The 16886-nt window shown below is 53.4% G+C and overlaps 2 protein-coding genes across 2 annotated transcripts in view; both read left to right on the top strand.

The window, feature by feature from the left end:
- The first annotated feature begins 2244 nt into the window (after positions 1-2244).
- Positions 2245-11539, top strand: ZNF683 (zinc finger protein 683). The gene is made up of 7 exons (XM_025400024.1): positions 2245-2347; positions 4436-4560; positions 5259-5463; positions 7636-8330; positions 10016-10144; positions 10998-11057; positions 11151-11539. Exons 1-7 carry the CDS (start codon positions 2308-2310, stop codon positions 11520-11522), a joined length of 1626 nt encoding a protein of 541 aa, XP_025255809.1. The 5' UTR covers positions 2245-2307; the 3' UTR covers positions 11523-11539.
- Positions 11540-13110: 1571 nt separating this feature from the next.
- Positions 13111-16886, top strand: part of CRYBG2 (crystallin beta-gamma domain containing 2) — a 39910-nt gene continuing 36134 nt past the window's right edge. Inside the window, exon 1 of the mRNA XM_025402628.1 lies at positions 13111-13226. The gene's annotated coding sequence lies outside the window, so the exon portion shown is untranslated. The remainder of the gene's footprint in view (positions 13227-16886) is intronic.

Below are 16886 nucleotides of genomic sequence, written 5' to 3'. Positions count from 1 at the left end.
ACCAGCCCTGCACAGACTCTGCAGCCTCCCCTGAACCCCCTTCTTTCCTCCACTGCCCTGGAAGCCGGATGTGGTACCACAGCCTTTGCTGTAGAGAGGAGTCTCCACAGACCTGCCACCTCAGGGCCAGTGGCTTTTTTTTTTTTTTTTTTTTGAGATATAGTCTCACTCTGTCGCCCAGCCTGGAGTATAACAGAGCCATCTCAGCTCACTGCAACCTCCTGGGTTCAAGCAATTCTCCTGCCTCAGTCTCCCAACTAGCTGGAAATACAGGCATATGCCACCACACTTAGTTAATTTTTGTGTTTTTGTAGAGATAGGGTTTCACCATGTTGGCCAGGCTGGTCTTGAACTCCTGACCTCAAGTGATCTGCCCGTCTCGGCCTCCCAAAGTCCTGGGATTACAGATGTGAGCCACTGCGCTCAGCCAGGGGCACTGGCTTCTGACCTGCTATCTGAGTGGCGACATCTGATCGACCTAGTCCTAGTGTGCCTGCATGAAGTGCTGGGGAGGGAGGTTGAAACTAAGTATTTGGCCATTTTGGCTTTTATCATGAGAGGTACCTTTTGCCTCCCTCAAAACTCATGTAGGGGAAAAGTTTCAGATGCTGGGCATCCAAAAAAGCCTGATAAATGTCTACATGGAAAACCAAAATGAGTAGACAGAGGTCCCTGTCCTGGAGATGCTCACAAACATATTGGAATCAGTTATGTGGAGGACTCTCCACAGCAGAGGGTGAGTCACAGCCCAAGGGGCTGAGCTGGCCGAGAAACCCCAGGAACATGCCCCAGCCCATGGTGCACAGCTTGAGATGTCCCTGTGTGTTCTGGGACACCAGGGTGGCATGGCTGGGATGGAGATTGATGGCTGGCTGGAGCTTTTGCACGCTGGGCCAGACTTACGCACCCCAGAATTTGTGTGAGGCCGCAGGGATGATGCCTCTTCTCATGCTCACAAGAATAGTGATATTGCTCAGTCTACAAAGCCACTTTCTGGCCTATGAGGCCTCCCTTTTTGTATCTATACATGTCTTTTCCTTATTTATTTATGTTTTTTTGAGACAGGATCTCGCTCTGTCACCCCGGCCAGAGTGCAGTGGCATCATTTCGGCTCACTGCAGCCTCGACCTCCCCGGCTCAAGTGATCCTCCCACCTCAGCCTCCTGAGTAGCTGGGACTACAGGCGCGCGCCATCATGCCTGGCTCATTTTTGTATTTTTTGTAGAGATGGTGGTTCACCATATTGCTCATGCTGGTCTTGAACTCCTGGGCTCAAGCAGTTGGCCCACCTTGGCCTCCCAAAGTGCTGGCATTACAGATGTGAGCCACCGCACCTGACCTAGTCATGCCTTACACCCATTTTGCTATGTCTATTTTTTTTTTAAGAGATAGGATCTTTCTTTGTCACCCAGGCTAGAATGCAGTAGCAGTATCCTAGTTCACTGCAGCCTTATATTCCTGGGCTCAAGTGATCCTCCTGCCTCAGCCTCCTGAGTAGCTGGGACCACAGGTGCAAGTCACCATGCCCAGCTAAGTTTTGTATTTTTTGTAGAGATGAGGTCTTGCTTTGTTGCCCAGGCTGGTCTCAAACTTCTGGGCTCAAGAGATGGGTCTGCCTTGGTCTCCTGAAGTGCTGGGATTACAGGTGTGAGCCACCGCACCTGGCCATGTCCTTGAACTATCTTTTGCCTCTTGGGGCCTCTAGATTAGAGGATTAAACTTTCCAGGGTCAGGAGATCTGAGATGGGACTTGGAGGAGGAAAACATGTTTGTTATATCTGTGAGATCAGCTGCCTGCTCTGTTCTCTGTCTCATTCCATATCCTTCTATGTTGCCTGTTCTTGTCTCTGCCTGTTCCTGTCCCTACCTGTCACCATCACTGTCTCCCTGTCATCAATGCCTGTCTTCATCTCAGCTTGGCTCCCCTCCACAGAAGGCCTCCCTGTCCAGCCTTTGAGCCCTACTCTGTCCTCCTGCCCAGCCATCTGGGTTCTTTGAGAACAGAAATCACAGCCCGCCCCACTCACACACACATCCTGAAATTCCAGTAGCCCCAGTTCACTGCAATGTACACCAGCAGGTTGTCCTCCAGAGCTGCCACAGGTAGGCAAAGTTGAGTGGATAGTGCCCCCTTGTCAGGCCTTGCAGGGCCCCCAGGCCTGCCTGCCCCCACTTCCTATCTGTGGCAACTTCAAATGTGACACCTTCCTGCCATCTCTCACTCCCACTGGGGCCTCAGCCACAGGCAGCTGTGGCCTGGTTGCCCACCTCCTTCCTTCCCAGCCAGGAGCACTGCTGCAGCGCCGAATGGAGAGCCCCACAGCCAGCGGCCCTTCGGGTGGCAATGGTATTTGCTTTGAGACCTGAAGCAGCGTTGGGAGGAGAGAGGAAAGAGGGAAAGGAGAAAGGGTTTTGGAGGGCTGAGACACTGGAGTGAGGGTTTTAGGGTCTGAGAGGCATTTGAGATTCAAAGGATGGTCCCTGAGGGGACGGGGAAGGGGTCTTAGGACATTTGCTGGGCTGAAGTGATCCCTGTGCTGTGTGGCCTCAGGTGGAAGATGGCAGAGAAGCCTGGTGCTGGGTGAGCAGACAGCTGGGCACTCGCGTCTCTCTGTCAGGCCAGTCAGGGGCATGCAGGGGCTTGGTCCACTCATTCAGGCTTTATCCCTGGTGAGAGCGCTGAGCTGGGCAGCCTGGGTGACAGGACACTGAGGTGTCTTCAGCTGTCCAGAAGAGCTGTCTGGGTGAGCTGGGATGCAGGGTTCCCCTTGGTGGGGGACCTCTGGTTGGTAGAGTCAGGGACCCCTCTCAGCACAGAAGGGGGTGGCTTCTCTGTAGCCCTGAAGAATCTGGAATGTTTCCTCAGATCGCTGCACTTTCTTGGAAGTAACCTCCATAAGGGCCTTCCTCTCCTCTCAAGACAGCTCTGCTCTTCACTTCCGAATGGCTAATCTCCATTGATCGATTGATTGATTGAGACAGGGTCTTGCTCTGTCATCACCCAGACTAGAGTGTAGTGGTGTAATCTCAGCTCACTGCAGCCACAACCTTCCAGGCTCAAGCAATCTTCCCACCTCAGCCTCCCGAATAGCTGGGACCATAGGCACAGGCTACTACACCCAGCTAATTTATTTATTTATTTATTTATTTATTTATTTATTTATTTATTTATTTTTGAGAGCGAGTCTCACTCTATTGCCCAGGCTGGAGTGCAGTGATGTGATCTCGGCTCACTGCAGCCTCCGCCTCTTGGGTTCAAGTGATTCTCCTGCCTCAGCCTCCCTAGTAGCTGGGACTACAGGCATGAGCCACCACGCCCAGCTAATTTTTTTTTTTTTTTTTGAGACAAAGTCTTGCTCTGTTGCCCAGGCTGAATGCAGTGGTATGATCTCAGTTCACTGCAACCTCCGCCTCCTGGGGTTCAAGCGATTCTCCTGCCTCAGCCTCCTGAGTAGCTGGGATTGTAGGCGCGCACCACCACACCTAGCTAATTTTTGTATTTTTAGTAGAGACGGGGTTTTACCATGTTGGTCAGGCTGGTCTTGAACTCCTGACCTCAGGTGATCTGCCCGCCTCAGCCTCCCAAAGTGCTGGGATTATAGGCATGAACCATCACGCCTGGCCTAATTTTCATATTTTTAGTAGAGATGGGGTTTCACCATGTTATCCAGGCTGGTCTTGAACTCCTGACCTCAGGTGATCCACCCACCTGGGCCTCCCTTTTTTTTTCTGTTGCCCAGGCTGGAATGGCGGGCCTTCCTCTTTTGTTTTTTGGAGAATGAGTCTCACTCTGTTGGCAGGCTGGAGTACAGTGGCACGATCTTGGCTCACTGCAACCTCTGCCTCCTGGGTTCAAGTGATTCTCATGCCTCGGCTTCCTGAGTAGCTGGGATTACAGGTGTGCACCACCATGCCCAGTTAACTTTTGTATTTTTAGTAGAGACAGGGTTTCACCATGTTGCTCAGGCTGGTCTTGAACTCCCTACCTCAGGTGATCCAACTGCCTTGGACTCCCAAAGTGCTGGGATTACAGGTGTGAGCCACCGTGCCCGCCGTATTTTTTATTTTGTAGAGATGAGGGTCTCATTATGTTGCCCAGGCTGGTCTGGAACTCCTGGCCTCAAAAGATCCTCCCATCTCAGCCTCCCAAAGTGCTGGGATTACAGGCTTGAGCCACTGCATCTGGCCAATCTCTATTTAATCTTCCCACACCTACCAGGAGAGCATCATTGGCTTCTAAATGTCAACAGTGAGAGCATCCTTACATATCAACTAGACCAACCTTCCCATTTTGCAGATAGGGAAACTGAGTCCAGGAAGGGATGTGAATCGCTTGTGGTCACGCAGCATGTTAATGGGACAGCCAGTCCTAGAACTCAGACTCCTATTTGCAGGACCTCCACAGCTTACCTGTAACTCACCTGTTTCCCAGCAGGTAATGGGGATATGAAGGAAGAACCAGCCACACAATTGGATTGCTGCCACAGGCCCATGGCCCTGGGAGGTACCGGGGGCTCCCTGTCTCCCAGCCTGGACTTCCAGCTCTTCCGAGGTGACCAGGTAAGGCAGAATCCCAGCCTTACCTTTGTGGGTAGTCTGCTTATAGTAGGAGGTGACGCTAGGAGGAAAAGGGGGAATGTCTGAAGGGACCTGGACCTCCTCCCCAGTCCTGAGCACCCCCTAGTCCAGGCACATCATAGGGATGTTCTTTTGAGGAGCCACAGACCCTCTCCCCATGCCTCAGGGGCCCAGACTCTCCTGTGGGGAATAAGAAGGGGAAGCCTCATGCAGCAGGCTTGGCTGCTATGACCATGACCTTGGGCCTTAGTGAGCGGGGGCTCAGGGCCATCTTGTGGAGTTTATAGTCTTTGATGGGGATTTTCTTTGGGCTCACTGTGGTGCCATTCAAATTACAGTGATGGTCTGAGATACACTGGGGACCAGGGTGGTCAGAGGTACATGGGGTTGGGCAGGGAGGGAGAACAGGGCTAGAGGGGGCCCTGGGGACAGGAGGAGGGCAATCTTGCAATGGGTGGGAAAATTCTGGGGGAAAGAGATCTTTGGATGAGGGAAGAGATGTCATTTGAGTGACAGATATGGATTGTGGTGGCTGTTTTAGCTTATTCTCCCCTTTGGAAACCAAAATAGGGGTAGAGGCCATCTAAGGGACCAATGGAGTCCCAGTCACCAGCCCCCAAACCCCTTGCCCCTGCCCTCCAGGTCTTCCAGCCCCCAAACCCCTTGCCCCTGCCCTCCAGGTCTTCTCAGACTGCAGACCACTTCCAGACACAGTGGATGCTCATGGTCCATCCTGTGCCAGCTGGCTGTGTCCCTTGCCCCTGGCACCAGGCAGGTCTGCGCTGCTGGCCTGCCTACAGGACCTGGACCTGAACCTGTGCACCCCACGGCCGGCACCCCTGGGCACAGCCCTGCAGGGCCTCCAAGAGGACACCTTGAGCATGAGTAAGCCCAGGGCACGGGGCTGCACCTGTGCCTGGCAGAGGCTGGAGGCTGGGGGGGACTGCTAGGTTTGGGGATGGGTGGTGGAGACGACGCAGTGTCACTGATGAAGACAGAGCCTTAGGCATACTGTACTTCCACCTTTTGGCCTTGGAATTCTGGCCTGAGGGTGCAGGGGGCTTTCCAGTGGTGATACCTGAGCCAGAGAAGCTGGGCACTGGCTTCTCAGATGTGTGTGTAGGAGCTGGTGTAGGTATAGCCCAGGTCATGGGGGTTGGGGATGGTACTTTGTCTGCTTAGAGAGGTGTTTGTTTGTTTGTGAGACGGAGTCTCATTCTGTTGCCCAGGCTGGAGTGCAATGGCATGATCTCCGGTCACTGCAACCTCTGCCTCCCGGGTTCAAGCAATTCTCTTGCCTCAGCTTCTCAGAGTAGCTGGGATTACAAGCATGTGCCACCACCCCCGGCCAACTTTTGTATTTTTAGTGAAGATAGGGTTTTGCCATGTTGGCCAGGCTGGTCTCGAGCTCCTGACCTCAGGTGATCCACCTGCCTCGGCCACCCAAAGTCCTGGAATTACAGATGTGAGCCACCTTGTCCAGCCCTAGAGGGGTCTTATAAAAGCACTGAGGCGCGAGAATTGCTTGAACCCGGGAGGCAGAGGTTGCAGTGAGCCAAGACCACGCCATTGCACTCCAGCTTGGGTGGCAGAATGAGACTCTGTCTCAAGAAAATAAAAAAAAAACAGCACTGGGCTGGGAGTCAGGGAATTGGGGTTGGAGTCCCGGTTCTGCCCTTTCTATTTCTATGGACTTGGACACAACACCGAGGACTGGTTTCTTCATCCACAAAAGTGGGATCTCATCTCTACCTGGGTTCTAGGTTTGTTGTAACATACCATTTCCTTATGTGACAATGACCTCCTGGAGGGCAAGGACTCTCTTGCTGTGTTCTTTATTTCTGGGACCCCAGCACAGAGCACAGAGTGAAACAGCTCAGTGAGATTGAGTAAATAAGGATCCAACCACAAGACAACTTGCTTTTTTTTTTTTTTTTTTTTTTAGATAGGCTGGAGTATAGTGACACAATCATGGCTCACTGCAGCCTCCAACTCCTGCCCTCAAGCAATCCTCTCTCCTCAGCCTCCTGAGTAGTTGGGACTACTACAGACACATGACACAAACACCTGGCTAATTTTCTTTCTTTTCTTTTCTTTTTTTTTCAAGACAGAGTTTCGCTCTTGTTGCCCAGGCTGGAGTGCAATAGCATGATCTTGGCTCACCACAACCTCTGCCTCCCAGGTTCAAGCAATTTTCCTGTCTCAGCCTCCCAAGTAGCTGGGATTACAGGCATGCGCCACCATGCCCAGCTAATTTTGTATTTTTAGTAGAGACGGGGTTTCTCCATGTTGGTCAGGCTGGTCTTGAACTCCCAACCTCAGGTGATCTGCCTGCCCTGGCCTCCCAAAGTCCTGGGATTACAGGCGTGAGCCACTGCATGCGGCCTTAATTTCCTTAGTGTTTTGTAGAGATGGGATTTTGCTTTGTTGTCCAGGCTGGTCTCAAATTCCTGGGCTTAAGCAATCCTCCTGCCTTGGCCTCCCAAAGCACTGGGATTACAGGCATAAGCCACTGCACCTGTTGACAGTTTACTTTTTAACAGGTTTTTCATTTTAGTACTCTTTATCTAGAATAGCACTGTTTGTTAGAATTCCCTGCAATAATGGGAACATTCTATACCTGTGCTGTCCAATACCATACCTTCTGAGCACTGTAAATATGACTGGTGCAACTGAGAACTTCATTTTTTATTAAAATCATTTTAATTAATGTAAATCTAGTCACATGTCCAGTGGCTGCCATTTTGGACACAGCAGATCTAGCCTCACCCTTATGTGATCTTATCTGTACCCATGGCACCTGGATTTATGTCTCCACTTCAGAGCTCTCCTTTAAACTCCAACCCAATTTATCCATCTGCCCACTTGACTTCTCAACCTGGGTGTCTAATAGGGACCTTGAACTGTTTTCTCCCCCTGAAATTGTTCAGCACTACAAAAATGCTAGCAGCCTCGCGGGCTGGAGGTCTTTCTCAGCCCTGAGCGGGGCAGGTTTGATGGAGGACAGAACCTCACCCCAGACTGTGGGGACCTGACCGCCTTCCTTTTCCTGCTTAGAGCAAGAGCCACCAGGGCTGCATGCCATCTCCACCGATGATAAGAAACTCACACTCAAGTACCCACGGAACAAGGACAAGCTGAGAAAACAGCCAGAAAGAGCTGGCGATGGGGCCCCCTGCCCAGCCTTCTCTCCTCATAACAGCTCTTCCCCACCACCACTGCAGAACAGAAAGAGCCCCAGCCCCTTGGCTTTCTGCCCCTGCCCCCCTGCCAACTCCATCTCCAAGGAGTTCCCATTCCTCCTCCACACCTTCTACCCTGGATACCCACTTCTCCTGCCTCCACCCCACCTATTCACCTATGGGGCCCTACCTTCTGACCAATGTCCCCACCTCCTCATGCTGCCTCAAGACAACTCCTATCCCACAATGGCTATGCCTAGCCTGCTGATGATGGTCAATGAGCCTGGGCACCCCAGCACTCGGTGGGAGACCCTGCTTCCCTACCCAGGGGCCTTCCAAGCTTCTGGCCAAGCCCTGCCTTCCCAGGCCCGAAATCCAGGTGCTGGAGCTGCCTCAACCAACTCCCCAGGCCTGGAGCATGGTGGCATGGCATCTCCAGCAAAGCGAGTCCCACTGAATTCCCGGACAGGCACTGCAGCCTTGCCTTACCCACTGAAAAAGGAGAATGGCAAAATCCTGTACGAGTGCAACGTATGTGGCAAGAGCTTTGGGCAGCTCTCCAATCTCAAGGTACCTGCCTCCTGGGCTCTGCTGCTCCCTTCACCATCTTTCAGGGCCCCCCATGCACCCCAGTCTGCTTCTAGAAGCAAGGACCTCAAAGCTAGAAGGCACTCCTGGGCAACCTCTAGGGCCAAGTGACCTTGGATGGTTCATTTGGGTAGAAATATAGGATAAGACGGCCACCAAAGTCCTTGCCACCCTAGAGGACTGCCTATGAGATCATCTCATTTAGGTTAAAATGGGGAGACTGAGGCTTTTAATGGGCAGCGTTTGCCTAAGATTACCCTGATTTAATGGTAGTGTTAGGTTCAGTCTCTCAACATTTGCTCTGGGCAAAGAAACCCTTTCCTGGACAACTATCCTTTCTGGACTCCCAGTTAAGCTTCTTAGTTATTTTTCTGGGCAGTCAGATGAGGGAATGGGTAGATTTTGGTGAGTCTAGACCACAGTCCTATGACCAACCTTTTTCAAGTGGGATCCCACAAATCAGCGCGACCGCCGATGCGATTGGCCTTACCATTCGCACCGTCCAGCAGGGGGCGCCCAGGGGGCGCATCTCAGTGCGTTAGCAAAGGGCGGAAGCTGTGCGCTCGCCGGCTAGCTCTGAAGTTGAGGGCACGTTGTGGTTATGGCGAAAAAAGCCTTACTGGATCCTGCAGGGCAGGAGTTCTTAAACTTTCATGAGCCTCAGACCACCTGGAGAGCTAGTAAACATGCAGATTCCTAGAGTTTTTGCGACCCTCCCACCTCAGCCTCCAGAGTAGCTCCCAGCCCCAGAGTTTTTTTTTTTTTTTCATATGGGGTCTCATTCTGTCGCCCACGCTGGTCTCAAACTCCTGGGCTTAAGGAATTCTCCTACCTCATCCTCCCCAGCAGCTGGGACCACAGGAACACACCACCACACCTGGTTAATTTTTAAATTTTTTGTACAGATGGGGTCCCGATATGTTGCTCAGGCTGGTATTGAACTACTGGGCTCCATTGATCCTCCCTCTTCGGCCTCCCAAAATGCTGGGATTGCAGCCATGAGCGCGTGTGTGCCCAGCCCTCCCAGAGTTTTTGATTCAGCAGGTCTGGGGCCGGGCCTGAGAACCTGCATTTCTAACATGCTCCCTAAGTGTGATACCAGCGCTGCTGGTCTGTGAACCACATTTTTTTTTAAATTTTTTTTGAGACAGAGTTTTGCTCTTGTTGCCCAGGCTGGTGTGCAATGGCGCGATCTCAGCTCACCGCAACCTCCACCTCCCAGGTTCAAGTGATTCTCCTGCCTCAGTCTCCCAAGTAGCTGGGATTACAGGCACGTACCACCACACTCAGCTAATTTTGTATTTTTAGTAGAGATGGGGTTTCTCCATGTTGGTCAGACTGGTCTCCAACTCCCGACCTCAGGTGATCTTCCTGCCTCAGCCTCCCAAAGTGCTGGGATTACAGGTGTGAGCCACCACGCCCGGCCAATGTGCACCACATTTTGAATAGCAGTGCTCCACAACATACCTGGGGTACCTCTTACCTGGCCTTCTGACCACTACCATCTCCCCTGCAGGGCAGCAGAAAGAGTGGATGTATCCTGGGGATAATGGGCCCTGAGGGAGATGACAGGGAGGGAGAGGGAAGTGGGCAGAGATTCGGAGAGGACCTCAAGCCCTGCTGGGGGTGCTGGGCAGTTGGCAGCATTTCTCCCGCATCTGACTCAGGTCCACCTGCGTGTGCACAGTGGAGAGCGTCCATTCCAGTGTGCCTTGTGCCAGAAGAGCTTCACCCAGCTCGCTCACCTGCAGAAGCACCACCTGGTACACACTGGGGAGCGGCCCCACAAGTGCTCGGTGAGATCCTCCTCCCCCTACTCTGTACTCCTATAGGCTGGCGAGACGTTTTAGGCCCTTGGAGGGATGGCACCTGCAGCCTCCATTCCCCAGTCCTCCTGAGCAAGTGGAGATGGGAAGGGGGAGTGAAAATTGAAAATGACCCCTCTCAGCCTGGAATGGGTAATACTGAAGGTCACTCCAAAGGCCTGGGGGAGGGAGAGAACAATGAAGTTGGAGGTCATGGAGAGTAGATGGATACCTATTATCTACCTCCCTGAGTTGTTGGAGGAGTTAATGCTGCAGTGTACCCATAGTATCAAAGTAGAAAAACTATCAGCTTGATGTCAGCTCCCTCCTTCTGTGAGCCCAGCCACATCCCTCAGGAAGTCAGAAAGGCGGGGGTTCTTTCCCATTTTACAGGGGCAGAAATGAAAGCAGTGCCATGATTATGAGTCTGGGCTGCAAAATCAGGCCACCTGTGTTCAAATCCTAGCTCTGTCTCCAGCTTGTCGTGTGACCTTTGGCTAGTGGCTTCACTCCTCTGAGCCTCTGCTTTCTTACTATAATATAGAAGTTGTACTAGTACTTGGTCATGCTTCCCTAGGGTCCTGGGGAAGACTAGGTGAAACCAACTGCAGGCATGTGGCAGCCCCCTGTAAATGTTAATTATATCCACTGAAGCTGCAGCTTCACACTTAAGAGTTCTATGTGATTATCTTATTCAGTCCACCATATCCATGAAGCTAGTTATTAATAACCAATGTTGCCAATGAGGAGTGGAAGGCTCAGAGAGGAGAAGTCACTTTTACAAGGTCACACATGGAGTAAAAGAAGGACACTAACCCAAGTCGGCCTGGTTCTAATGTGTTAGATACTGTGGGACTCAGGGAGAAATCACTGGAAGAGCTTCCAGGCCTCGAGGGAAAGAGAGGTGGGTCATGGGTATTTCCAAGATGAGGAGAGGGAGTAGAAGGCCTGAGCCAGCCCAGAGGACAAAGCTGATGCCAGGGCCCATTCCCGTCAGGTGTGCCACAAGCGCTTCAGCAGCTCCAGTAACCTCAAGACCCACCTGCGCCTTCACTCAGGGACCCGGCCCTTCCAGTGCAGCGTCTGCCGGAGTCGCTTCACCCAGCACATCCACCTGAAGCTGCACCATCGGCTGCATGCCCCACAGCCCTGTGGCCTGGTGCACACCCAGCTGCCCCTGGCCTCTCTGGCCTGCCTTGCCCAATGGCACCAGGGGGCACTAGATCTTATGGCGGTGGCATCAGAGAAACACGTGGGCTGTGACATAGACGAGGTCAAAGTGTCCTCAGCATCCCAGGGGAAAGCAAAAGCAGTGAGCCTGAGCAGTGCTGGGACTCCCCTGGGGAGGGGGCAGGGCCAGAACAATTAAAAATGTTTCTTCTCTCACGCATTGAGGCTTCCTGAGCTTCAACAGTTAGGTGGGGGGTGGGGGCAGTGGGGAAAAGCCACTGTGTATTTGCCAGACCACACGCTTTGCCTGGGAGCAGGTCAGGGGACTCAGCCAGGAAAAGCCTGTGCTGCCTGTGTGTGCCGTGGGTGCCTGCAGCCATCTGCTTCAGCTGGGCTTGAGTTCCACACCCTGTCTAGGACCAGGCCTCCCTTGTCTGCTCAACGACGGACAGTCTAGCCCTCCAGCGCGCTGCAGGGTGCCAACTGTGCTGCCCAGTCTGGGCACATTGTCCTGTTCCCAACACCTGTGCAGAGGGTACTGCTGCCCCCACCGCCTGGATTTCACCGTTCCTATTGGCCACATGCCCCTCAGCCTGTACTCCCTGCATGGTCGTTGCTGGGGGAGGGGTTGCCCCATTGTGGGGGTATCGAAGAAGGAGACTCAAGATATCAGCGTCCACTCACGACCCAGAAGCATGATGTCGTCTGTGAACCAGGTCGAGTTACCACAACACTCTGGGCTAACAAGGTGCCAGGCTCAGGGAAGGCATGGAGGCTGCAGCCAGATAAGGGCTACAGGCAGAGAAGAACTGGCAGAGACCCTGGGGAGCTGAGGCCTGATGGCCCTTCTCCCTGTAGGCCCAGAGGATCCCCTGAAATGTACAAAGTGCTCCCCATCCCCACTGGAGTCAGAGAGGCAGCGCCAGGCGGAAAAGGGTATTGCCTGGGAGGCAGGAGGCCCTGGTTAGGATCACAATCAATGACAGTTGTTACTAAATAAGAGCGATTTGCGGACAGAGTGGGGTTCTCTGGCCGACTTCCAGGAGGTGGCGTCGTCCGCACCCCGTGGGTTTCTGTGCAGCTTCTCCACCGCGGTGGTGACGAGATGCCCGCTCCCGGCCGTAGGTGCTTCCCACAGGGAGGAGCAAGCCCTACTGACCACGGCAGAACGATGGCAGGGTGGACTTCGGCCCACCAGTAGCTAAGGTCCCGGTTCCAAGCCCACCCGTGTCACACCTTGGGCCCCGCGCGGGACGCCAACCACTCGCATCAGACCCTGCCCAATGGGCAAGACCCCGCCCATTCCGGACCCGCCCCCCGGACCTGTCTCGGTGTCCAGCCCTTCCTGCTCCTGGGGGAGCCCCCTCGCTCAGCTCCGGCTCCCGGTCTCTGTTAGCCCCAGGCCACTTTCCCTGTCCGGCCTCCTGCAGGTCTTGCTCTCTGCTAGCTCACCTGGGGCTGCGTGGGGCCTTGGCGCCTCCAGGGGCTTGAAGATGTAGCGCGGACCGGGCGGAGAACCACGCCCCCGGGGTGGGGGCTTGGGCTCTTGCGGAAAGTCTGGGGTCTGCGGTCCGAGGTGGGGAGAGAACAATGAGGTTGGGGGGTCCTGGAGAGTGACCCAGGCCATGGGCAGCATCTGGATCGGGTCACTGCCCGCATGGGCTGCGGGTGGGGCCGCTGTTTGCTCAGGGGGGCGGGCCGGAGGAGGCATTTCTCCGCAAATGCAGCGGATGCGGGTAGCCCCGGCGGTAAGGTGCTCCGACGGCCGAGCCCCGGGTCTTTCATTCGCCATGACCGAGCGGTGCGGAGGCCCGGGGGCCTGCCTGGCCGGCTTTTTGGCTGGGTTAGGGGTCCGGAGGGAGCACAGCGGGAAAGAGACCTCGGAGACCACATCTCGGGATAGGTGAGGGGAAATGGAGAAAGGCCGAGTGGGGCGCCCCTGGGCCCTAGACCGTGTGTGTGTGTGTGTGTGTGTGTGTGTGTGTGTGTGTCAAAGAGAGACAGAGAGAGCGTAGTGATCAAATAAGCGTGTATGTGTATCTCTCGAAGCATAAAAATATGTGTGTCTTGGGAGTCCGAGGCGGGCGGATCATGAGGTCAAGAGATCCAGACCATCCTGGCCAACCAACATGGTGAAACCCCGTTTCTACTGAAAATACAAAAATTAGCCGGGGGTGGTGGCAGGCTCCTGTAGTCCCAGCTACTCGGGAGGCAGAGGCAGGAGAACCGCTTGAGCCGGGGAGGCGGTGGTTGCAGTGAGCCGGGATCAAGCCACTGCACTCTAGCCTGGCGACAGAGCGAGACACTGTCTAAAAAATATATATATATACGTGTGTGTGTTAATGTACCACGATTTTGGATGTGAATGTGGAATGGTCCCTGTGCTCTTTTAAAACTTTACAACCTACGTGGACAATTTCCTAAGTCAGGCAGGCAGAGACAGTTTAAGGGCAAAGTTCCTCCCCTGTGGACTTTGATTCTCACATTACAGCTGATCTTCATATCCCTTTGTCATGAACCTGACAGGTTCCATCTGAGACTGTACTGCATTTGCCCTTAGATGCCACGGAGAGGTTTTTCCATCGTCCCCACCCCGGAGATAGCTCTAGATTGTAACAACAATAAGCCTTTATTTGCCACATGCTTCATACTTCACCTGGATTATCTCACGTAATCCTCACAGCAGCCCTATGAAGCAGGTATTCTGCATGATTCAGATACGGAAATGGAGGTTCAGAAAGGTCACATCACCTGCCCAAAGTCACACAGCTGGGATGTGGTGTAGCCAGGACACAGGCTTCGGCAGTCTGACTCCAGAGCCCATATTTCTGAAGCTCTGTTGCCTGCAGAGACTGCCAGACTGCAAGCCAGGGGGCCTAGCTCCTAGCTGTAGGTGCCACTGGTTATATGACCCTGAGCAGATTGCTTTACCTCTCTGAGCCTGCGCACTGGTAGCTGATGTCTGAGGGGTTTTGTGTGTGTGTGTGTGTGTGTGTGAGAGAGTGTTGTAGTTGATCAAGTAAGTGTGTATGAGTATCTTGAAGCATAAAAATATATGTATCAAGGTACCACAATTTTGGATGTTAATGTGGAACGTTCCCTGTGCTCTTATGTCTTTTATGTATTTACTTATTTGTTTTTTGAGATGGAATCTTGCTCTGTTTGTTGCCCCAGCTGGAGTGCAGTGGCACTATCGCATCTCAGCCTCGACCTCCCCAGGCTCAGGTGATTCTCCCACCTTAGCCTTCTGAGTAGCTGGGACTACAGGCACATGCCACCATGCTTGGCTGATTTTTTGTAGAGATAAGGTTTCACCATGTTCCCCAGGCTGATCTCGAACTCCTGGACTCAAGCAGTCTGCCCGCTTCAGCCTCCCAAAGTGCTGGGATTACAGGTGTGAGCCACTGCACCCGGCTCTCTTTTATTTTGATTTTTTAATTTTATTTTATTTTATTTTTTAATAGAATCAGGTCTTGCTCTGTCACCCAGGCTGGAATGCAGTATCACCATCATAGGACACTGCATCCTCAAACTCCTCCTGCCTCAGCCTCCCAAGTAGCTAGGAACACGCCACCACGTCCACCCAATCTTTTCATTTTTTGTGGAGTTGGAATTTGGCTATGTTGCCCAGCCTGGTCTCAAACTCCTGAGCTCAAGTGATTTGGCTTGGCCTCCCAATGTGTTGGGATTATGGGTGTGAGCTACCAGGCCTGGGCCCTCTTTTTTCATTTTGTTTTGTTTTTGAGATGGAGTCTCACTCTGTCACCCAGGCTGGAGTGCAGTGGTATGATCTCGGCTCACTGCAGCCTCTGCCTCCCAGGTTCAAGCAATCCTCCTACCTCAGCCTCTTGAGTAGCTGGGACTACAAGTGCGTGCCTCCATACCCAGCTAATTTTTGTATTTTTAGTAAAGACAAGGTTTCACCATATTGAACAGGCTGGTCTCGAACTCTTGACCTCGTGATCCACCCGCCTTGGCCTCCCAAAATGTTGGGATTACAGGCATAAGCCACCACGCCTGGCCCCTTGTGCCCCTTTAAAACTTNTTTTTTTTTTTGAGATGGAGTCTCGCTTTGTCGCCCAGGCTGGGGTGGCCTCCCGGGTTTACGCCATTCTCCTGCCTCAGCCTCCCAAGTAGCTGGGACTACAGGCGCTCGCCACCTCACCCAGCTAGTTTTTTGTATTTTTTAGTAGAGACGGGGTTTCATTGTGTTAGCCAGGATGGTCTCGATCTCCTGACCCCGTGGTCCGCCCGTCTCAGCCTCCCAAAGTGCTGGGATTACAGGCTTGAGCCACCGCGCCCGGCCAAAACTTTAAAATGTTTTAAACAGAAGGAAAAACTTCTGTTTAAAGTGTTTTAAACTTTAAAAACCTGTGGAAGGCCAGGTCGAAAGGCAGGGAAGGCAGTATTGAGAATCCGAGAGCCCCGCAGCTCACCGGCCCTACATCCGTGAAGAGCATGGGGTGTGCTCTCATGCGTGGGTGTTTGTGTGTCTGCCCAGTTACCCGGCAATTTGTTCTGATCTTATCATGGCACAGTTGTCTTCAGCCTGCGCCAGGGGGAATGGGGGTGTGGTGGGGGCAAAATGAGGGCAGGGATTTGTACTGCTCTCTCACCCTAAAGAGAGAGGAGAGGAGGGCCTAGCCACCCTATGCCTGGAAGCCTGGGTGCCCCGGGGTGTCCACACCCTGCCAGTGCCCTGCCCGCCCCCGCCTGGAAGACACGCCCTCCCCCTTTACCCTGTCTGGCAGAAGCCTGCCCTATAGGCCCAGGCGGCACTGCCCCTCCCTCTCTGGACTTGGAGGTGCAAATGAGTCAGAGGTGGGCAGGGCCGGGAGGGGTTGCTCAGGCTCTCTGCAGACAGAGTGATGATTCTTGGCCATGCTACACTTGCTCTCCGTTCTCACCAGCCCTGGGAATGGGACCCTGGTACCGAGGCAGGGGCCTCTGACCCCTACTGATTGCTGGGGGTATGGAGTGCGCAGAGGAGGAGCCAAGGCACTTTCCCACCTGGCCCCCATTCATGCCGTGGTGTCCAGCCAACCTTTGGAGTGGAGTCTAAGCAAGTCATTTCACCTCTCTGGGCCTCACTTTCTGTATCCGAAAAACAGGGGGCACTAATATCTACCTTCTAGGATTACTGTGAGGCTTAGGGGAGATCATGTAGGCACAATGCCTAGTGCCAAGCCTGGCACACAGGAGGGCCTCAGCAAACGGCCAACTTTTGCATTATCGGGGCACTGTCTTTCTCTGTATTCCAGTCCCATAACAGGCCCAGTCCCCATTTTGCAACCGAGCCCATTCCTGTCTCTTTCTTTGCATCTGGGGGTAAAGTGGACAGCTGGGAGAGGGAACAGAGAGGAGGCTGCCACATAGACCTTCCCCAAAATGTGTTAGGAGTTCATTCTGCTGTGCTGTGGGCCCTGAAAAAAGGTTGGGGGAGGCCGGGCGCGGTGGCTCAAGTCTGTAATCCCAGCACTTTGGGAGGCCGAGACAGGCGGATCACGAGGTCAGGAGATAGCTAACACGGTGAAACCCTTTCTCTACTAAAAAAATGCAAAAA

This window comes from Theropithecus gelada, chromosome 1 (genome assembly GCF_003255815.1).
Source record: "Theropithecus gelada isolate Dixy chromosome 1, Tgel_1.0, whole genome shotgun sequence".
Classification (NCBI taxonomy): Eukaryota; Metazoa; Chordata; class Mammalia; order Primates; family Cercopithecidae; genus Theropithecus; species Theropithecus gelada.
The sequence above is the reverse complement of the archived record's forward strand: the minus strand, read 5'-3'. Positions and strand labels throughout refer to the sequence as shown.